The sequence below is a fragment of the Phaethon aethereus genome (genome assembly GCF_964289735.1).
Source record: "Phaethon aethereus genome assembly, chromosome: 7".
NCBI lineage: Eukaryota > Metazoa > Chordata > Aves > Phaethontiformes > Phaethontidae > Phaethon > Phaethon aethereus.
The window spans coordinates 35,988,660-36,012,492 of NC_138583.1; the positions used below are offsets into that span (position 1 = coordinate 35,988,660).

The following is a 23,833-nucleotide window of genomic DNA, read 5'->3' on the forward strand; positions in this document are numbered from 1 at the left end:
TGGGCAGCGTAACGAGTTTGGCCGCCGCCGCTGGCAAGCACCCCCTCTGAAGCATGGGCTCGGCAGTCGGCCTGCGGCAATGCCGCGGGGCACAGGCTGGATGGACCAAGCTCCGGAGAAGCTCCCATCAGGGTGCACCCTGGTGCGGGGCTTCAGAGCAGTTCCCCATGCAAGGCTGCTTCGTGCCGCCAGGTTTCTACTGCGTTACGGCGCAGCTCATCCACTGGATCTCTTGCAGATCACCTCCTTTCCATCAACCCTCACCCTTTAAAAGCTCTGCTCCTGCAAGAGGAGCGCTTCAGTAAGGCTCGTGTACAGCCGACGCACAGGGAGGAGCTGCGCTCTGCGGCAGAGGTGGGAGCGGAGAAGAGGCCAGGAGGACGCAGGCCGGAACGAAGAGAAGCGGCTCAGTTCTGCGCCACGGGGAGAGGGGGAAAGGAAACTCCCCAGGCTGGGAGAGGGCTGGCAAAGCTTCCCCTCGCACGACGCTCAGCATGACCTGCGATGCCCCTCCGTTACTGCAGAGCTTGGAGGAAAATGCGCGGACATCACACCTTGAAAACGCCACCTGAGAACGCCTCAAGACATCCTACCATCTTTCACTAGGTAGCAGCAACGTATATTGGCAACTCCTCGGTGTGTTTAAGGGAAAACAGAAAAAGGCAGCAACATCCATGAACTACAACACTCGCCCTCCTTTTCTGCCTTCATACAGCAACTGATCCGATTAACACACAGCATTTCTCTTTATAGATTAAATTGCCACAACCTAAAAGCACCTTTTTACTGTTTCTGCTTGTCTCGAGAGGAAAAACATCCAGGTTCACCAAAACCAGTAATGAATGTAGTTAACAAGTACATACCATGAAGTGCCGCGCCCTCCTGCAGGCCGCAGCCATCGCGTCCCACCTTTGCTAACAGGACAGGTGGAAATCGGTAGCGCCACTGTTAAAAGTTCACCGTAACAACGGGGCAGACACTGGCTCATGGCGGTAACGAGCAGCAGGGGAACGGGTGGGAATTCCTGATGGCTTTTAGAGCTCTCATTAGTGAAGAAAATATCCTGCTGACCCACACTGCACTCCACTGCAAATACATTACATCTAATCAGGCAAGTCTCCTGCATGTGAAATTGAAATTAGGCAGCCCAGGGGACCACTTCACTTCAGGGCTCCTCAATTTTTATTTGGACTTATCTAATACAAAGAAACACAGAAGTAGTCATCTCCAAGCCTGCCTGACAAGCACCTCGAGCAGGCAATAGTGCGCCTGAAACGACCACATCAAACCCTCCCAAGGTTTTCAGTACTATTGTATTTGACCTTTAATTAAAAAACACTTCTAGGCAACATCCAATTTTTGCTGCTCCCTTGAGTGGGTTTCCACTCTACAGGATTTGATGAATTTGAACCTTGTTTCATCCTTTCTGAAATTCTTCAAGGCATGAAAAGAACAGCATGTGGATTACATTTAGATACTTTTTGTTCTTGGTGCCAATTTACCGTTGCTTGGCCCAGAAGAAATTGTTTAAAGGGTGATAAGGAAAAAAGCCATAAAGCTTCCAGTCGCCTGACTAGAATTCAAGGCAGAACAGCAGCATCTTCAGGGCTACCCAGGGGTCTCCAGAGTAAGTTACTGTTGGTGGACCTCAGCGCAACCATCACGACAGCATCAGGATTATACAAATCCCTTAAGTTAGGGCTACCTCTCAAAATCACGATGAGGACGAGGCGACAAGTACCAACAACGTATTCTCCACTGCGGCCAGTAGGAACTGATGATGATCGATCGGCCCTTAGCTTTGTAAAAGGAACTCCCAGGTCAACATCCTTGGAGGTAGCCCTCCAGAACCAAGCTAAGGCACCTCTACAGGGCAACGAAAGGAAAAACTGCATTGCCAACAAAGCCATGTTGTGGAGAGATAGGACTATTTAGCAGTGGAACCAATCCTGCACCTTCCCCACAAGCACTAATCCCTTCAACAAAAGCTGGAAGTAATAAAAAGCTATTCAGGATGCAGTCTGGAACAAATCTACCACAGTGTTTTTTCAGACAGTTAAAATATCTGTCAAGCTAAAAGGACACCAAACGCAGAGTGAAATCTGCTATGCATGCCTTTTACTTAAAAATACACACAGGGCAAATGGTCAAATGCACATGTGTACACACGAGTGCCCTCCTGTCCCAAGAAAGAGCTGCTCCTCACAGCTACCAAGCCACTTAACAACTGCTCTTGAAGTCGGTGGAGGCTGTATTTTCTGGGCAGCCTTGAAAATTACACTAGACCTCCTCGACATCCTCTCTGCTTGCATTTGAAAACCTTGGCCTCTGAAAAATGTATTTGTAACAAAGGCAAAGAAAATAAAAAAAGCTTATTTATGATGGTAAGTATTCTTTTAAAACAGCTCTAAAAGGTTTGCTTTACTTTTAAATATGCAGGAATGAGAATGCCAAGGTTCAGCTTCCTGTGGAAGGCACTACAGCCATTTCCTGCCTCATCACATCATAATTAACATGCCAGGACAGCTGGACTTTATCAGAATTGTTTCATCAAAAAGCAACAACCTTTGAAGACTATGGCCTTTTGTTTCCATCAGTAAAGGCATAACCAGGCCAATTTCCATTGCTTATCCTTAATGATCGCAGCTGTAATTTGTATGTAAATTATCAGTTAAATTGTTTTAGATCTGCAAAGCTCAAACCATAATTCAGGAAACACTTAAAGACTTCTTGTCTTAAAGAGCAGCAACCAGGGACTCTTGCAAGGTCCTGGACTTCCCCAGGCTCTGCCTAACATGGGCAGGAGGAGGTGGTAAAGGGCATCTGACCATTACAGACCACTGCCTGCCCCGTGGCATGCTCAGGGCGGACTTGGAATACCCCTCAGCTCCTCACTCAATTTTCAATCTGTCTTGCAACAGAGAATCTTAAATTAGATGTGGCCTTTCGGATGCAATATAAAATCTAGAAAAGGAACACTGATAGAAAGGCTTAGAAGACACTAGATACGCAAGCTTCAGTGGTTTGCAAAAGCACTAAAAGTCCCACCCCTAACTTTCACACAGCTCTGATCTTGCCAAATCACAACCCTCTTTCAGCAATGTTTTATTAATCCAACTGAGTTACTATGATGCAATTTTTTCGCTGAAAACAGACTACTTTCAGGGATGCGTGCCATGATCATTCTTCCAGTTCCAGCTCTTCCCGTCGAGTGCTCAGACATCGGGAGGAAGGCTGCGCGGCTCCCGGCGCCCAACTGCAGCTTGCAAGAAGCCCCAGAAGCTTGTGGACACCTTGTAAAGGGCCATCGCATGAGGACTTGTTCGTGCAATGCTTTGCTCAGGAGCAGTCTGTCTTCTTGCAGTTTCCTCCCTTATACACTGCAAGAGTTTGCGCTCTCCCTGCCATCCGAGATGCTTAAATGTTCACGCTCTAGAGGCGTCTTTCATTTCGAGCAGGGAAAGTGTGACTGACCCCCCTGAAGCACACAGCCCATCCCTGGCAGACGGAAATTGTCAATGGCCTTTCACCAGCTCCTGAATCAAGATTGATTAACAGTAGCTTAAAATGATAGCTCACATTACGAGAGCATCACCAGTGTTACAGAGGACACCACTGGGTAGCTCCCCCCGTTGCGTGAAACGGCAGAATCGCTACCACAATGTCACAGAGCATAGCTGCCTTGAGACCAGGTCCTTTTTCTCCTCGCTATATGCACTCCCAAAAGCCATTTGTGCTCAGGATGAATCGCCAAAGCTATCAGCACAGATTAGAAGCACAATTGCCTTCGCTAAAACGCTGAAAATACTGCAAGCCCTTTTCTGACCAACACCAACAAAGCTCTAAAGTGATAACAGACATAGGGACAATTCCTAGAAGGAACTTCTACCCACGAGTCCTTTTCAGGGGAATGCTAACATTGCATTGGGTTTTGCCTAGACAACTTCTTTTAAAAGCAGTGTCCCTTTTCCAAACTCGCCAATTATCTTTGCCACTGCATTCCTTTGTCAGAGCAGCCTCCAGCTGCTTAATCTCAGCCACTTCAAGCTGCACCTGCGAATCAGACCGGGTTAATCACACTAACAGATGGCAGGGGCCAAACAGGCAGCTAAAAACTTATATCATTTTAAATAGCATCTAATGTTTCACAGCTTCAGACCAGAGACAGTCATACACAACAGTAACTAACCAGGGGAGCTGAAATCAGGCTCGTACTTTATCATGTGAACACGAGTTTCAAGCATCCAGCGTAGCTGCCACTTACTAATCAGGCTGAGGAGCAAATATACTACCTGGCTACTGCGTTCAGTAACTAGCTGACATCTCCCATGAAGGATTTCTGTGTTTTGCGTGTTACTGACTTTACAAAGCAAGAACGACAGCGAACTACCAGTCACCAAGGGGATTTTGCAACAGCGCATAGGGGCATAAGGAACCAATATGCATTTTACTTTTTTTTTCTTAGCAACTGCTCTATTTAGAGTCTATTAATAGCTTTCCAAATTCTCTAAAGGGACTGAAGTTTAACACTCAGATAAGTTTAAGACTCTTTTAGCCTATTTTCATCATGCATAAGTAACATAAAATGTGGTTTTAGTGATGGACTGTTTTCTTTGCGACAAACCTTGAGGTCCTTCACAGACAAAAAACACTCATTGTCTCCCAAAGTCATTCTCCCCGGGGAGATTTCTGCCAAGATTAAGGATTGAAGGATTTACCTCATTACACCTTAATTTTATTTTTAAAGTTTCCATGTCGCCTTTTAACAAAGTGAGCTGGATCTTTGTTTCTTCTGTTAGATTTCAGCTCAGGTTCAGGGAAAGTTAGTTCACCTGTGAAAGCCTAAACCAGACAAAGACTGAACTTCAATTTAGGCAGAAAGGAAACTGCAGAAGAGCTAGCAAGAAGGGAGAAAGAAAGTACAGACCAGTAAAGCATGTTTAGAAGAATATTAGTTTATTTTTCTTTTCCAAGTTATGAACTATGTGAAACAGAAAATGGAAAAAGAACAAAGATACCACTGTTTGACAGCCCATGCAGTTAACAGTCAAGAAGCTCTGAAGGCAGGAGTGCAAAAGACAGGACATTATTTGCCACGTGGATCTTGCTAGTGACTTCTGGCAGTTCGCTGTTACTTACTCATCTGGTTGCTGTCATTCACAAAGTCCTCAGACCCATCATTGTCGTCTTCATCATCCCCAGAGGAAAGAGCATCTGCACATTAAAAATAATCAAGTCTTTAAACCAGCCTATTTTGCAGACAAATAAACCAATATGCTACATCTTAGATTAGCTATCAAGGAGCACAGATGTTATGTTAGTTGTGCAGAAGCTATAGAAAAAGGAAATCCAGCCACACAATGTGTGTTGTTCTTATAAAATTCTAACAAAACTAGCTAACACTGAAATGCTATGAAGTTTCCAAAGCGAGCTTGCTAATTCCAAAAGTCTCTTTCCATTTACAATTTGTATTTTTCTTAAAGGCATCCAGTCAAGCAGAACGGAGTGGCTCCAGAATGATTTATCTCTAAACTTGAAGGACGTAGGACACCCCCTTTTCCTCTTCTGATAAACGGAGGCGGGGGGGCGCAACAAACACAACCATGTATTCATTTTACTGGCTTTATCATCATCACAGCAACTCTGTATAATTTACTCCTGTCATAGTGGCATAAAACAGAGGGCTATTCAGTAGCTGTTAATCACTTATATTATATATGTATCTCCCATGAAATAAAAGGAGTACATATAAACTGAGTCCGTTCCAGGGTCAGGACAAGGGGGAAAATACCTGAAATAACTACAGAACTCAGCCCAACTTGCCGTGCTCAAGTGCACTGTTTCACATTATATTATAATGTGTCTTTATATCCCTTTTTATAGCTTCTACATGCAAAAACCTATGTTTAACTCACTCACCTGTAACATTTACAATGAAGTACAGAGTATCACTGTCTAGGGTCCTAACAGCAGTGCAAGCATAGAGGCCCGAATCTCTGGGTGTAGCATCCTTAATTTGTAAGTATTCCCCAATAATCACTGTCCTATTGTCGGGCCCCAAAGGGACCCCATCCTTAGTCCAACTGATCATGACGGCGTCTTTCAATTGACAGCGCAACTCAAGCGGTTCTCCTGGAAGTGCTGAATATACATCTGGCTGAGAGATTTGGTATTTGGTTGGCGGCTCTGCGAAGGTGGAAGGAAAGGAGGAAAAAGAAGAAAAAGAAGGGAAAGGAGAGAATTTCCAACAAAAGTCAGTGAAGGCCCTTTTCATCCACAGAAATCAAGTTATGTTAAATAAAATAGTTTCATCCAGATTAGCCCAGCAATCTGTCTCATAAAACTGAACCACATGCAGGTATGGAATAGGCTTTATTTTCAAGAAGTTAACCACAGATCTCCTTCCCTTTTGATCAGCGTCTCGGCACATGCCTTGTCCCAAGTGCCAAGCAAAGGCACAACCCTTCTCACTGGTCACAGCGAGCCACCTCCGGGGAGATGAGTGCTGATGAACCCTGGGCTTCAAAGAATTTTGAGGGGACAGGAGTTGTTCAAAAAGCAAATTCAGTTTTATATATTAAAAATATATTTGGGTCTACAATTCAAAATAATATTTATCTTTCTCCACCCAATTTTGTAAGCTGCTTTTAAAGAAAAAAAAAACAAACTGAAAAGAGCTGTGTTGGAAGAAAAGGACAGCCAAAGAACCCCTCACTAACGAAGATAATAAACTTGACTTCCTATACACAGCATATAGGACGGCCTTTATTTTTCTCCCTGCACCCTTCCCAAAGTCTCTACATTTGCCTTTTACACTGTAAACTTTGCTCCCAGTGATAGTAACTTTCCCTTTTTCTTTTCTTTTTTTTTTTTTTTTTGTCTCTCTCTTCATTTCTTGTTACACAGCCTCTCTGGAGCAGAACACAGCAGAAACTCGGGAACACAAACAAAGCTTTCAAAGTCACAATGTACACAGAAGTTCAAAACAAAATGGCTCATCCATCAGTTCCCTTTTGTAACCAAGTAACGAGAAGAATGTCAAACCACAGTCTTTTTCCAAAAAAACATCCTTGGGAAACTACATCTGCCTATAGTTACTAGAGCTTCATCTTCATCGTCATCATCAAGGCTGGCAGCAGGGGGAAGGGAACCGCCACCCCGTGCACTCAGGACCATCCCCGCAGGGGCAGCTCGGCAGAGTGGAGGGACCCCCCACACCACAGCCATGACAGGCCCGAGTTGCGCCCGGTACAGGGACTGCTTTGGTAGCTGCCTTCTCCCTACAGCCACGGCATCCCTCTCCCACCAGCCTCCTGGCCCCGCCAACGCCGGCATGAAAAGTAAGGGAAAAGTAAGGGGAGGCAGCACGAAGGCATCTCCCGTCTGCTCGCGAGGAGGGTCGCACTGCCCAGACGGCTGCTCCCCAGCACTCACCCCAGCGCGTCCTGCCCCACGCCGGCACCCGCTGTGCACTGCTGCGGGCACATCTCAACAAAACACACGCCTCTCTCTTTGTTTGGGAGCCTGAGGGAATATTAAACTAGGCAACTGCTTGGTGTCCACGCTTGCTTCTAAGACTACCGAAACCCTGAAACCCATGTTCCTTGTCCTCGGGACATGGCGTTGTCATTTCTTGTATCACACCTTCAACAGAGCAGTCTGAAACAAGCACCACAGCTGAGCTAGCCTGCGGACAGGAGCTTGGAAATGCTGAAGCTCCGTCAGTACATTAGTTTTAGGTAGTCCTACGAGTTGGGACTCGACAATCCTTACGGGTCCCTTCCAGCTTGCGATACACTGTGATTCTGTGAGTACCAGAAGTAGCCACCGCAGTGGGACGCTCATGCACTTAAATATTGGGTTATACTGATGCACTTGAAAACAGCGTGCCCAATCTCTCTTCCCACTCATCCTGGAATCATGTCGTTCCAGGCAACTCAGTGGGAGTTTGCCTGAAGCAAAAGGGAGAAGAGATCCAGGGATGTGTCCCTGCAAAGCAAGCGAAGCTTCTCCTGGTTTTCTCCCTAGGGCAAACGTGTTTGGTGGTTTTTTTTCCAAACAAGAGATTTGACACATGCATCACACCAAGCTGGTGGCCAGGAGAAGTACATAAAACCATCTAAACAAGACCAATTATGGAGACTGTAAAGATTCTTGGATTTAGATTTTACAAAGAAGTCTCTAAACTTTCTAGCATGCAAAGTTCCATCCGAAAGTCTAGGACAAGCTACAGTACAGCTTTCTACTACTTATAAACTAATTCAGTCTTACTGATACAGTCAAGAATCCACAGATCTGCAATGCAGGTGTTTCACCAAGCACCACACTATGCTGTGAAAAATCTAGTTTCCAGAAGGGGCATGGGCTCCTTTCTACATATATTTTATATCAGTAATGAGTATATTTCAGTATGCTTGAGGGTTTTTTTTTTAATTCAGATTCCACTGACAAATTATTAAAAAAGTAGCTGAAGCCAGCTAGCTAATTTACTTTGAAGTTTTTAAGACTTCTTTGTAATGCTCTACCTGCGTTATAGAGTTTACTCTGTGCCAACAACGTACAGAAGCCTTTAAAAATGTCTTTGTTTAAACCTTTTAAAAGCCACCGTGGGTGAAGATAACTCAACCCTCCTTCAGGTGCATTAACGGCTTTTGCTGAAGAGCCTCAGGAAACTCGCAGGCTGATCATGCAGGTTGCAGTGTCCTGGGCAGATCGGTTGTTCACATACAACTACAAGGAAAATAATTTTCTACCTCCCATCCTTGAATTCACGTCTTCTTAAACTACTATTCCCAAATTTACACTGAGTCTTTCAATACAAATCCAAACACAAGAAGAGCAATTTATTTCAAAACTACCAAAAAAAAAAAAAATCCTTTTACAAGGATAATTACTAGTAAACTGAAGAAAAATAAGTTTCAAATAAGTATTCGCATTTGGTAAATATTATCCTCCTCCATTTCTTTCTCTCTAGAGTATCAGGGAAGATACAGCACAAAGTGTTGTCATGGAATAATGAAGTCATGTTTGGAAATAGTGAGTTATTTCAGGTAAGCCTTTGTGTTGCCAAACTAGAATGTAGCAGCACTTAAGACTGTCACTTTTTATAATGTTTGCCTATAAACTTTTTCCAGTGTGGGTTTGAAATGGTGCCCAAAAGCAAACAGAGAACAGGTGGGATTCTGAGGCATGAGTCCACCCAACAGCTTCACTGCGAAAATCAACCAGTTTAAACTGTTAAAAAATTCCCAGCAGCACATAAACAACCTACGCTGCAAAGTTAACTCTCTCTCCAGGACACCGCACAAGGATTTTTACGCTGCCCTAAAATTCAGGGACAAATTTTGAACTCATGTGCATGCTATACCATCAGATCAATGGCTCCCCCGAGGCTGCCATCAGGAGTCTTTCCCCTCTTCCACGTCTTTTGAGTGTACCAGAGAAATAAGGCTGTAAGTTTGCTCAGCCCCCACTTGTATCCGTCCTCCGGAGTTTTCAGCAGTATCCTCCTGAATTTTCCCTTAGTGAAAATAGCTAGACAGGAGGAGGAGGAGGAGGAGGAGGAGATAGTCTTGCAGAGCCTGTGGCACCAAGCAAGGCTTGATGACCTGGGATCTCATCCATGCTCCTCCATCCCTCCCTCAAGCTCTGCCTTGAAGCTCTATCCTTCAGCCATCACCATAAGCCTGTAATTCAGCCCTTCGTGGGACGACCTCTGCATGGCCGCGGGAAGGTGGCGCGGGATTCCTTTCTAAGCAAGTTCCCCTGAAAATCCTATAATTGTGGCATTAGTTCCTACTGCAAAGGTGCATTACCTGATACGAATAACACCCATCTATCACCCCTTAAAAAACCAAACAAGCAACAAAGGCACGTGCAAAATTTCTGGTGGTGTTCTTAAACACTGGGGAGCAAGGGAGGGCACGTTGCTTCTGCTATTGTCTGCTCTCAGCTACATCCTTATTTGCAATAGCGGTGCACACAATGTATTTGGACTTTATAGGTGGAGCTATCGAACAATACCGCCATGGAAAACCAAGCTGCTGTTAAATAAACAGACATGAACTTTTTCTTTGCCTCCTCGCAGCATGGTTTATGCCATTGAGCCATCAAATGGAGTAAATACTGTTTGTATAAAAGCCAGGACCACAATAGATGACTGGGGACATTCTGAATGCTTCATTTCAGATTATTGTAAGATAAACAATTATATTCCAAATCATGCTTTTGTTCGAGATTCAGTCACTGAAACGAGAGATTTATACTTCCTTAGGTTTTTAATTATTATTATTATTTGTCTCCATTTATTAAAACGTTAACAAAAACCTGCTTATCTTAAGGCTCAAGGCATTTAGTTACTTAGTTACAGAGCCAAGTAATTAAACAATCAGCTAATAGCTAACCCCAGCTAAGATTCTCACACAACTCTCCATAACACAAAAGCCTCAGACCCCATCAAGCCACTTTCACTTCAAAAGGCTTTAGTAAATAACTAAACACTCACCATAGCGTGCCCAGAAGGGTCAACAGACCTGACCTGTCAAGAATCCAAGAGGTTCATTGCAAAACTGAATGTCCCCATAGGGAACGCCAGGCTGCCAACCACTACCACTCCTCCTGCTTCTCCTACCCCTTCTCCTGTTTTTCCTGTCATTGAGGAAGATCCAGCAAGACCACACTGGATGAGCAATGGGGCTGTCGAATTATGCCCGAAGCAGAACAGCCACGGGCCCCATGGCTTTGCGAGTCAAACCCAAGCCTTTACACTCTCTCCAGGAGGCAGAATCGGGAAGCCCTGGCATCATCAGCCAGGTTTGCAACCTTCCCTCCCGTCTCCCCAGTACAACCTGATGGGCTTCTCCCTCAGCTTCAGTTGGCAGTCTAATATTAAGAGTAGCTCCATGTCCTCTTCAGATAGGATGATGGATGGTAAACTCAGCCTACAAAAGAAATGGCCACCAGTTTAAACATGCAGAGTCATTCCTAGCCACAGTGACTATCTCCCATTAGCTAACAGCAAGCCAAAGCCGCAAAGGCTAAGCACATTATACAAAGGGGGACAAAACAGTGTTTGCAATTCATCCATCTGCTTCTCTAAAGTCACTGGATTCCTGCTGACTTATTTGTACTGCGTTTCCGTCAGCTAGCTGCCAGCTATGCCCAGCTCTGCCTCCGCCAGGCATAATCAGGAAGTCTCTCTGTTCTGATAAAATACTTTCCTTTCCAAGTTACTACAATACCTTCTATAATTTTAAAACACACAAAAAAATTTAAAAAATCCCTTGTCACTGAACAACACTGCAAAGAGCAGGAATCGTTTCCCTCTTCTCTAATACATAAAAACATTAATTGTTCAAATCGGACAAAAAAAAATCTAGGCCTTACAGAAAAACTTCAAACACAAAGCATCAAAGAGATATCCATGAGTTACAAACATAAATATGTGGCAGATTCTAAGTCTTCGCTTCATTCCTTTAAAACAAGCTCCCAGGCTGCTCTATTTGAAAGCAGACTCTCCAAAATAAGATGACATTTTTTCCCGGCATCTTCTTTAAGCCCGTTACCCTTATTCTGTAAGGATCTAGTCACCTGATGGGTACAAGAGATGAAAGCAGACAAAAAAAATCTGAGGATCAGGAAGAATTCTTTTGCCCTGGAAGTGAACATTTGCAAAATGAAGTAACTGTTGCCACATAATACATGCCTGGTACTCCAGCAAAAGTAGAGCTTCCAGCCACACTGACCTGCTAGAGCATGGACCTCCAGCATCATGTCAACTCCTACTGAGCATTACATATACTAAGATCATTTAAAAAAGTGAATCTCCTCCAATTGAAATACTTGCCAATGTCATCACGGGTAAGGGAAAATATTACACTGCACTAACTTGTTTTCCTAAGCTTTGAAGACTTAGAAAAATAAGTAATTCTGATGAGCAGCAATGAGTTTCACCACTTGCAGGACCCCCTGGGCAAGAAAAAAAGCTCTGCATATGCACCTAAAAGCTATCCCCATGTGATTACATCTATCTACCTTGTGTAATGCTCTTTGGCAGATCAGCAATTATAGAACGGCAACTCCTTGAGCTAAGGAACCCCAAGCAGCGTTTAGCCCAGGCTACAGACACAAAGGGCCTCATCACACCCAACAGAAGAGAGCAGTGGGGGCAAGCCTCACAAGGTCCCCTGCCTATATTGGTGTGTTGGCTGACATGGGGTGTGACACATGAACTATTTCATCATGGTTTTGATGGCTGCGAAGCAGTGGGGCTGATGTGTCTCACCCCGCGGTTAAAGGAAGACGACTCCTTTTCAAAAGGAAAAAAGAAGTTATACTTGTCTAGGCTTCATGAAGAGATTAAAAATTCCTACAACTTGTTGCAAGCTTGCTCCTACCTGTCTTTACAGTTGTGATCATTGAGTTATGGCTGCACAACCATGCAACATGTGTCAAAAATGCCAAGTATCACATGCTCATGGGCTTGGCTGTGTGCTTTATGCTTTTGGAAGCCAAGCCAGGGAAGACTCAGAGCATGCCAAGCTCAAAGTAAACAGCAGAGACACCAGCAAGGCCACCTCCTGCTGCTGGGAACTGCCCTGCAATTTCTTCCTGTTTCTCCTCATTCTTCACGGTCTGCTCCTTACAGGATGAAGACTTCTTTATACTACAGTCACCGTAGGATGTCTCCAGATACGGGACAGAGCAAGAAACAGCAAAGCATCAGTATGTCTTCTGCACAAAGACTTGGTAACGAGGGAGGGAAGAAACATCCCCAACCTTGAGCAGCCACACCAAAACCCCTAAAATTATTGTGCTGCCTTTTATAAGTTCACTAGTATGACAAGAAACTCCAGGCCACCTTCAGGATTTGAACCTTTGGTACCAGGTGCCAAATCTTGACCATTTCTGTTCAAGCCATAAGCTCCATTAGCTGCCTAAAGTAAAAAAGCGATATTCTCTGGGCTAAGTGTGCTGGGGAGTACAATTCAAACTTAATACACTTGTAATGCAATCTCAAAAATAATTAACTACTCTTCAAACTCATTACAGAAGAGTCTTCTCATGTAATCTATTATACAATACAAAGGGGAAATGCATCACCTTTTGACAGAACCTCAAATGAAAAGCTGAAAAAAAATTAACCTTCTCTCTCTAAAAAGCAGAATCCAAGACTAGGATCGTTTTCTTCTTGTTTCTACTTTCAGCAAGAGCAGAACACCAAATCTTCCTGACTGTATTCTGCACATAATCAAGCAGCAGAACATTTTAATCAGCTCCCATTGTCCAACTCAGTGTTAAAGTCTGCTTGGGAAAGGCTCCATATAAGATACACAGCCTTGGGAAAAAGTATGAGCACATATATTTAGTTGCAAAGGGGTTTTCTTGGTTTTAATATTTTCTTGCATCTATTCCAATCTGTAGCTTTTTTCAGGTTCTTTATTTGCATTTCAAGAGCAACATAAAAACATAACAGAACATAGCATAAGTCCAAACATAAAAACACAACCTTTTTTCTTCCAGCTTTGCCAAAGGCCATGCTCAGGACTATTACTACTCAACAGGCAAAAGAAATAAATTACAACTGTGAGGTTAAAAATTGCACAATTTCATGTTCAAGTGTTAGTTCTGGATGCAGAGAACATCTATTCAGATTCCCTATAAGCAAGTCAGCAGTTGTTTCTTTTGTACACATTCCCATTTTTACTTGACTATACAAATCCTCTTAATTTCAGCAGCTCATCTGGAAGCCTGATCTTGCCCGTTCCCCTGAAATTCATCTCTCCCCACTTCCTAAAGTGGGATTTGAAAAAAGTCACTGGAAACAATATCCCCAAAACATCCCCTGAGCACTTTTGAAAGTGCTATCCACAACACATGTAAACCATAGGATATTCTCCCCATACTTCAAAGCTTCAAGGCATACCAGGCTCCCTTTTAACAGAGAGCAAGGTTTAGTCAAAAGGCATCAGAGCTAATTCAACTCCATCTCCACACAGAGAAGAGTCACCAGTGGTACCTGGGGACAAAGAAAAAGCAACAGAACAAGCCCAGAAGTTAAAAGAGAGGCTAGCTATCTGCACTTTCAGGTGGCCCACAACCATTTTACATGACAAGGGTTGTTTTTAACCTGCAGACACCTCTGTCACTGCAGTCATGGCTCCTGGGCACTTTGCCACACTAATGGAAGATGGTCCAAGTGCTTCTGAATTGTTAGGAGGAGAGCTCTTACTGAGTGGCGGCACATCTGAAATACCTGTGCTCCCCCAGCGAGCAAACAATATCAGACAAACGGGGGTACTTCAACACTGTAATATCTAAACAGGATTCTTTTTCATGATTAAACTACATTTAATAGAACCGAGCTCAAGAAACCGCTCAAAATTTAAACTGTAGTTTTAAAATGACTTTTAAGAACTGTTGGGTGGCATTCGGAATTCTAAGTCACATTATTTTCCTTGAAACAAATTAAACATTGCAACACAGAGACACTGAGCAGGGCACTTCACGAACGACGGAAGCACGCTCCCCCCAGCCACCCAGCCGCCGGACCGGCCAGCAGCCCACCCGTACCCCTGCACACCATGCAGGCCACCCTAAAGACAAGACTGTAGTGCACCTTACGTAATTTTTCTAGGCCACAGCTTTTTATTACGTGCAGAGCGAAGCCGCAGCATGGTGCTCCGATCACATTCTCTTCCGTCCGGCCACCATTTCACCTCCTGCGGACTTGTCCTGGCCAGCGCAGGCCGTTCGAGCACGCCCAGCCACCGCCTCCACCCCAAACAGCCATAACCCCCTGGGACAAAGCCTGAGGTGGTAACTACCACCTCACAAACCCCCTTTTGAAATAGGAATTCATGAAAAGCTAGGAGAAAAAAAAAAATTAAAATACAGCCAAAGTATGATTTTCTCCTCCCCAACCAGCTTCTCATCCTCCTTTTTCTCCCTTCAGCCCCCAGCGCGTCGCCCTTCCCAGCAATCCCTCACAAACGCAAGCCGCTTCCTTGGTGCGAAGGAGTTTTCCCCTCCTCCGGGTTCTTGCGGCTTTGCTACCGTGAGGCGCGTCGCGAGGCCGCTCGGCATCGGTTAACGTCCCAAACTGACGAGCCAGTTCTTTTGCGGGGGAGGAAAAGCAATAATTACACACAACTTGCAACGGCATGCGAGGAGGGGAGTGAAAGTAGGTCAGATCGCACAACTCCTCGGCTCCGCTGAGGTTCACCAAGTGCTTTCACTTACAGTCAGTTTAAAAATACAATTAAAATAATAACAGCAAGGCAAGTGAAGGAAAGGGCACGGCAGAATCCAGCTGGAACTCGGCTTGCCTTTCCGTCCCTCTCTCTGATACAGAAAACGTCATTTGCGTGGTGACAAGCAGCACAAGGACCTGAACCAGCAGAAAGCGAAGCCCAGGAGACACGTCTCTGTACCAGGTGCTGACTATTCTGATACTCAGAAGTAGGTCCAGGAAAACCAAAACCCTGAAAAACTGGGTTCTCTTTCAAAGAAAACCCAGCAGTGATAATTAAAAGATGGGAAAGGATACCCTGAAGATGTACGTAACTGGTAAATGAATTATACACTGTTTTTAAGAGTTTAAAAAAAAAACCCTACATATTTACCCCTCTTACCAAGTATCTTATTTTGCAACTGGCCTCGTCGAGAGGTGCGGTACCCAAGCAGTAAATGCCGACGCAGTTTTGCTAACGCTCTCGACTCCGATTGCAACCCGAAGGGCCAAACTTCCAGAACAGCTCGGCGCTCCCAGCGCACGTTTCGCAATTATAACAGGAGCTGTTGGCTGCTGCACTCTTGCAAATCTGGTCTTTATTTAAGATTTGCCTGTATTCAAAGTTGCTCCAACTTCTCTTTCAACCAGTTTAAAAGCCAGCTTAGTCCCCAGTATTACAAGCCAGCATCTCCAATTCGGGGGCATGCTGTGCCATGTCCAAAAAGAAAAATGGTAGAGACACATGACGTGATGTGCTGAACCTGAACTGAAAGTCGGACTGCTGTTGAAATCAGTTCCCAAATTGCTGTAAGGATAATTTTACCCCGGCAGGCTCCGTGCCAGATCACCTATTGCCCAGTTTCCCGCAGCCATCACAACCACGAATCGCCGCGTCCTGACCAACGCTGCCCAGCCATGATGGAGGAGCACAGCGCGGCCAGCCCGCGGCCACAAGCCGAACCCTGAGTCACACCGGCGCAAAACTCCAGACTCTTCATCGCTTCAGACATGCTTTGGGTTCCCGAGGTCTTTTCAGCACTAATTTTGCACTTGGTTAACTACACTGAAATACATTTTCCCTTCTAGTTAAACCAGGTGTGCTACTATAAATAGACAAGACGCAACTTGCCCAAGTGGGTGATGGTTCTTTTAAAAGCAGGGATTTACACTGCTAAGGAGTGCTGCTTCGAAGAAAGTCTCTGCTTTAAAGCTTCAAGCTTGAGGACTCACAAATGTTTAACACTTAAAAATCCGATCCTTCTAGGAAGGAATTTTTCTCTATTAATGATAGAAAAAGGGATAGTTAAGTATTTTTCTTGCACTCCCATCTGTTCCTAAACTAAATATTCATTCTAAGAAAACACTTGCCTTTGAATGTATTTCTATAAAGGCAAGTGATCATTTCTACTGAAGCTAAGAAGCTGGATATAGAAATATGCTCATTAAGAGCTATGCTACGGTTATTATTAAAACATCACAGCAGTCCATCTCATGTGCACACAACCTTGCATAACTGGAGTTGTCAGCATTTTCATTGTAAATTCTGCTTGCAAAGGTTTGTAACTTGCCTGTAAAAAAAGTTACTATAGCCTGAAATTCGTTGCAAGTTCTCTGCCAAGGAAGAACTATTTTAAGATTAGAAAACTATGCATCCATTGGAATCGGTGCCTGCTTTGGGGTTTTATCTATACAAGTGGTTTAAAAATAAAATAAAATTAAAAACCCCCACAACTCAGCATCTTTTAAAATCTCCTGGCTCCAAAAATAAAAATCAGGAAAGGAATCAAATTCCTAAAAGCTAACTTTTTTTTTCCTTCAAAAAGCTGCAATTGTAAAATATAGCAGATAAGCCTGAAACGTGCAATTAGTTGTGCTACTTTACAAAATAGTTGCCACGCTGACACATTACCAACTCCCGGTGTCTCATCAACACCGACTGTAAATCACAACCCTACCCATACCCAATTAATCTACAGCTCAAGACCATGCCCCTGCTAAAGGACTGAGGATTTTAAACGCAGAATGGACACATTAAAACTGATTTAATCCGGCTGCTTGTAAAATTCCCCAGAATCTCAGCTAGCAATTCCTGTACTGGGCCAAATAACTTACTGAACCGCATCTCTGAAAGGGCATCCAGCCCTCACCCTAAACTGTGGGGATGTCACATTCCTCCATAATGGGCTGTGATAATTGCCTTACCCTAAAAAAAAAACCAAAAAAACCCACACAAACTCTGATTTAACTAATCAGTTTGAATTGTTAATCATAACTTGCAGATATCAAAGCCATGGCTCTTGTCAAAAAAAGGTAACAAGGGAACCCTGGGTGAACTTCTTGCTTTATTTTTCCTACCAAATTGGAAGCAGCATCCTGGTGCTTCTCCACCGCCTCTGCCCCGGGACAACGGCCACTGTGTGGGGTCCCACCAGCATGGAGAGGACCCATGGGGGCACCCCAAGATGGGGAGCACACGGCTCCCTGTGGGACAGGGGACATCCCACCACCGCAGCATCCCTCCTCCACATGCTGCAGCCCTGCCACTCCCTGGGAGCCTGAGAAGCACCTCAAGATCCCACAGCCTGATCCAAGAGGGTCGTGGCGGCTAACAAAGGATCTCCAAATGGACTGTGCTAACCACTGTGCCCACAGGTGACATTAACCTTGTGACCAGAGGTGATGTCAACCTTTAAGCACTTGCATCATTTTTACAAAAATGAAGGTATATTGCTCATATTATGCAACATTTTTACAAAGAGGAAGGTATTGCTCCGGGTAGTGAACATGTTTATGTTTGTATGTTGTTTAGCGCCAGCAAATAGCTGCGACCAGTTAAAACCCAAACAAGAACTCATTACTCGCTTCAGAGCCCACCGTAAGGACATGTCACCCATTACAGAAAGTCTCTCCCCTTCACTGCTGCCCCTGGGAACCTCCCAAACGCACATTTAAGGCCATTTTGAACTACCATGTTTTTCACAGGACACAGAAGTAGGCTGTCCCTTGTGGAAAGCTTAAATTAGTCCTTTGAAATTTGACCTAAATTAAAAGAACTGAAACACACTGTGCCTGCACCAGGCGAGGGCTCCGAGTGGGTGCTCCAAGGACAGCGTCAACACACTGCATGTGGGGAAGAGACTAAATTAGCTACCCAGCAGAACGATAACACACAGCTTGGGCAAGGGAAGGTCAAGGGAGAACTTGCTATTTATCAAATATATGTCTAAACTAATTATTCAGTTCACAAAGTAACCCTTCAAACCTATGTGTGCGGTCAGAGCCCTTTCGAAACATTGGCTATCATCAAAGGCCTTCGTAGCCTGGGTACACAGAAAAAGAATGGCCCCTTTGTACACACTGCGGTAGACTTATTCCTAAATATTTAAAGGCAGAAAGTCTTTATACTCCCTAGGACATAAAACATATATGTAAACACTTGATGTAAGATATAATTTGATAGTTGACAGTCCCCAGACTAACTCCCACAGGTCCTGCTCCCGCTCACACTGCTTAACAGCCTCAGATTTTGCCGTCACTGGTTAAGGAAGAAAGCACCACAACCAATAACGACCATGCTCAGGATCCAGCCCTTCGCCAGCACCCATGACATCAACATTGACTTCATAATTTACAATGGCTCAAGACACCATTCTTCAGTGTAAATGCTTTCATACGTACCAGAGTAATATCTAATGGTCATAGATGAGATTCAGAGCTCAAGGAGTCCAGCGTTTCTTAAAAGCACCCAGGAGAAGCGTGCTACCAAAGAGAGCAGACTGACTGCGGACAGCTAGAAGTAAAGTACCTTGATGCCTAACAATGTCTTGCACATACCCTGCACATATGTTGCTTGTGCTAAAGTACGTACTTAACCTGATATTCTGAAGAAAATGATGAGAAGTGTCCCTGAAGTTACGATTAGCTACGAGACAAGAGTATATTCTCCATTACAATCAAAGGAACGAAAAGCCACAATCTCAATTCCTGTTAAGGGTGCATACAGCTTTTTTAATATTCTGAGTCACTAAGACAATAAATAGTAACAAAAAAGCACCTAACATCAAAAACAGACAAAATTTAGGGCATGTCCATGAAGGAAGACTAAGGAACAGATCAACATGTGTCACAAAAGGTCATGGCCCTGTCGACCTTCTCAGCTGGTATGAAATGTCAGAGCTCTAATGACTGCAGAGTCAGCAGCCCTACCAAAAATTTACATTATTACAGCACCTGACCCCCCAAATTAGCTGTAGCCAAAATGTTTGGCATTTACTAAATTAAAAAAAGAAGTCTGCTTTGTTTTTGAAGAGATTTTTTTTGGAAGGGTTTTTTGTTTTGTTTTCAGCTGAGAGAGCTTGTAGGTGGCAGTGACGGAACCCAGAGAAGGTGGTTGTGTTAAAGAGTTGGGTTTTTTTTAAAAAAAATAGGTTTAAGGAAATACATAAAGGAGGTTTTATTTCCCAAATCTAAGATATAAATCCTACACAGTTCCCTGTATTCTGCAGCATAAAAGCTCTTCTTATACCATTAACTTAGAAGTGTGGGTTTTTTCTCCTTTCTGGTAACGATTCAGGTTCTCACGTCTAAAATTGTTGCCATGTCAGTAACATTCCTGCCCAGGGAAGAAGTTTTAAATCCTTTTTAACAATTTACACTTTGATAAAAGCCAGATTCCACCCCCTGGGTATTCACTGAGGAAGCAACATATTTTTAAACTGTGTTTTTTAAAAATAATAAAAGCTATTCTTTCCCTGAAAAACTGAAAAATTATCAGGCATCCTTCAAAAAAAATATTACTCTTCTCCCTGTAAAATACTCCACCAATCATGCAACCACATTCTTTCTCATTTAACCCCAAAACTAGGGGACCTCACTACAAACAGCTAATCTGAAACCAGAATTATTCATTATTTTATCATTCCTCTGAAAAGCCAAAAAGGCACCAGATGTGCAATTAACAAATCACACAGTAAGTGGTGATGAGAGGTGGGCTTTTCTTTTTTAATTCTCGAGTTACCTTCAGAAGAAAAAAAAACAAAAATCTTTACTATCAACAATCTCTATGGCTGACAGATGACAATATTGCTATACTTTGTTAATTTTTTTTCAGGAATGCTTGCTAGGGAGGAGGGCTCATCGTCCCGAAATAGTTCATCCCCTGCCATCAATAAAAATGTACTTGGAACAGATTCTAAAAATGTGTTAGCTGGTGACGTCTATTTTTAGAGGTAGTGGATAGAAACAAGTAAGTTTTGCATGAAAACGTATTAAATAAAAACAAAGCTGTGTCCGTGGACATGGGTAGTAGAATGCGTAAAGGCCAAATTGTCTGCAGCAAGCTTGCCGCAGCAGAAACGCTCTATGGACCATTATATTGGTTTGACAGTTGAGTTATTAGAAATGTAATCGCTCCTCTAAAGGACAGATAAAACCTTAAGAAGGAAGCCTCACTCTCCCCTCTCCCCCTAAGGTGCTCGGAGAGCAGGAAAGATCCTACACAATACCATAAAATCATTCTTAAAAACAACCAGCTCATGACAATAACGAGCCTCTCCTTCACTCTTTAGAGAAGAAAACCACTTTGCAAAGCTTGAGGAACAGATACACCTGCAGGAACATACCAACAGCTGCAGGCTCAGAATAGGAGATTTTATCAAAACATCTCTTCCAATGTAAAGGTTTCAATTAGCCTTTGCTTTCACAGTAACAAACTGCACTCCTTGCTATTCGGATCTCAACATTTACACTTCCAGACACTGTACCGATTGCCCTCGGATATTAACAGCAATAAGGAAATATACTCTAAGTACAAACACCAATAAAGCTGCACCACCATTTTTGCAGAGTGCCTGGCAAAATTAAACATCCAGGCCACACCATTAGAAACTATTGGGATTTCTTCTCCTCTGAACTTCTCGGGTTAAGAGACTCGCAAAGACATGCGGCTATACAGCCATTTCACATCTCGAGATAGCAACATGCAACACACGCGTAGGTGCAATAGACTGATTCCTTTAAAGTCCCGTTCCTCAAAACTTTCAGCCGTACGCTTTCATTATACAACGTGATGACAGTCCCAAGTGAAATCACTGACACCACTTGCTTGCATAAGATTAAATAAACCATGCTTGTATGAACACGGCCCACGTGTGAGCAAGAAAAGTCAAAAAACGTAACTCTTGAGGGCTAATCTGTTACTTGCCTTAGATTTACCAAAGCACATAAAGATGTTGACTTCTATTTCAGACGTTCAGGCATTTAAACTTAACTTATTTTGCAGAACTAAGGATTCTAGAGTGATTTACCTTCAGGTTCCAGCGTCGCGTCTTCAACAACTAAATTGAACGAAGGTCGAGCCAGGGAAAGTCCAGCCATGGTGACCACCACCAGGCAGATAAGGCAACCCGAATCCCAGCTGACCATCTTTTTAGAGTAAATTCCTGGTCCATTTCCATATCTCCATGTGGACTTTAATCCCATCTGAACACCTCTAGAGAAGCATGGAGAGAAAAGTAGTGCCTTCGGCCAGGGTAATACCTCCTCCCTTGGAATGACGGCTGCTGCTGCGGGGAGGAGAGAGATTTAACACTGTCAGCGAAACCATCTTAAACAGCAAACCAAAAAACTTCAGAAAGCCCCGAACAGAGCTAAGGTGAGAGGGGAGAAAAGGAGGAGGATGGGAAAAATAGTTTTCCAGCTTCAAGAATATGTGAAAAGTGAGTGACTTTTCATTTTCTGTTAGCAGTTTCCATCATCACCTGAGGCGTAACCAAGTCCTCCTTGTTTTCACAAAATCACTTCTCAGCACATATTGAGAGAGGTATTTTACTGACAGAAAAATATACAGTTTTTAAAAAACGAGAGGCACACACATGTGCAGGCATATAACCTGTAATGCTGCAAAATTACCACAATTATACAAATTATATTCTTGTTATTGTTTGAAGGTTTATGTAAGTTTGCCTTGTTTTTCATTCCTTCACCTAGGCAGTTCTGCAGCCAGCTGAATTTGCAAGAATTCAGTAATTTTCCACAAGAAAAACAGCTGAAAAATACTCCTTAGACTTGGATAGTCCGTAAGACTTTATTTCATCTCAGGACTTCCAGCTCCCCTATGGAAGTACTTTCTTCTACCTCGGCTCAGCGTCCTTTCAAAGCCTGAGAGTCCTGTACAGGTGAAAGGCTCCAGTCTTTGCAGGGATGCTGGTTAGCTACGCTGCGTTACAGGCAGTTAAAATCTGTGTAAAGTGTAGTACAGGTTGCAGTTCCAGAGCAGACCTCCCCAGCATCGCTCTCCGCTCATACGTGCTAAACTGCACAGCACGCTCCCACGTGCACACACGTTTCGGTTCTCAATCGCTCCTTCAACGATGCTTATTGAGATAGATCTTTCAGATGGGAAAAAATAAAAGTCTTATCTTATTCACAGTAAAACTAATTCAAATGGATGGAGTTGACTGGTAATCCAGACATGGGCTGATGAAAGAGAGAAGTGGTACCAAAGTAATTGGCACTCCCTTCAGGGGACCCTGTTGCCACCACACTAAGAAGCCAGGTGAGGGTCAGAAGAGCATCCTCACAGGGCGAGTTAACAGCTCAACCAGAAAATTAGACCAGATTTTCCGCTTCAAAAATAAAAGATGGTAAACCTCAGTAAAGGGATGAAACAAGTAACTGCAGCAGTTGTCCTAATCTGGCCAATAATTCATCTTGGATGTGATGAAACCCAACTGAAGCTTAGAGAGCACATGCCTTGAAGGGAAAAATAACATAAAACCTCTTTTTCCCTCCTGCCCTCACCTTTAAAAAAAAAAAAAGGCAGCAACTGTAGAGATAAAGGCAAACTTCTCAAAACTCCCTGTCATTTGGACGTGGTGTGGTACCTCAGTACACAGAAACACGGACAAATATTCTCCCTTTATAAAGCCAACCATCAAAAGGCTTATTCAGATTTTATTAGCCTTTTGCTACCTGTTACACGCAAGCCAAGTTCACAGTGCTAAGGACAGAAATGCTGTTGAGGCATCTTCTACCTTGGCTACTATATACAATAACTTCTGGAGTCAGTAGGAACAGATTTTAGATGACATAAATAAAGCACCTGGGGAAAATAATTAATACACAGTACTTCAGGTGAATCCCCGATACTTCAGGGCAAGCCTTCTTCACCCCAGCTGATATCATTTCAAAGCTCTGTCCCTCATTTAGAGATTTAAGCATAGCACCAGCATCCTGGACCACAAGCTAGCAACTACTATTAAATCTCCAGTGAAACCACCACCAGCCCACTGCATAAACATCTGCAAAGAGCTCGCCGAGCGCTTCTCCAAACAAGCGCAGCGCAGGTGCAGAACTGAAGAGAGCTCTGTCTCCCGAACGGGTTTGTGTCTGGTGAAGGAGCGGAGCAAGCCCTCCTTGACGCCACCACCCAGCTCAACCTCCCGACTCGCGGTCTGCCAGCCACAGCTCTGTAGCTCAGTTTATCCAGCTGTAGAACGGGCAGAAACCCTAATTCACAGACTGGATGTAATGCTACCTTCATTTCCATCAATGATCCTGTAAAGCCCAATTAAAGGCTATGTATATAAATGCAAAATTTAA

General features: G+C 43.7%; 1 protein-coding gene across 6 annotated transcripts in view; it reads right to left on the minus strand.

The window, feature by feature from the left end:
* The window catches only part of FGFR2 (fibroblast growth factor receptor 2), an 80,480-nt gene extending 58,732 nt beyond the window's left edge, over positions 1-21,748 (minus strand). For 3 of the 6 annotated variants that reach the window (XM_082001992.1, XM_082001994.1, XM_082001990.1), the window contains exons 1-3: positions 21,538-21,748; positions 5,920-6,186; positions 5,140-5,214 (exon numbers count right to left, since the gene is read on the minus strand). In XM_082001992.1, coding sequence (XP_081858118.1) covers positions 5,140-5,214; positions 5,920-6,186; positions 21,538-21,712 — 517 coding nt within the window. In that variant the 5' untranslated portion in view covers positions 21,713-21,748. The remainder of the gene's footprint in view (positions 1-5,139; positions 5,215-5,919; positions 6,187-21,537) is intronic. The other 3 variants (XM_082001995.1, XM_082001991.1, XM_082001993.1) reach the window with 3 other exon arrangements.
* Positions 21,749-23,833: the final 2,085 nt, after the last annotated feature.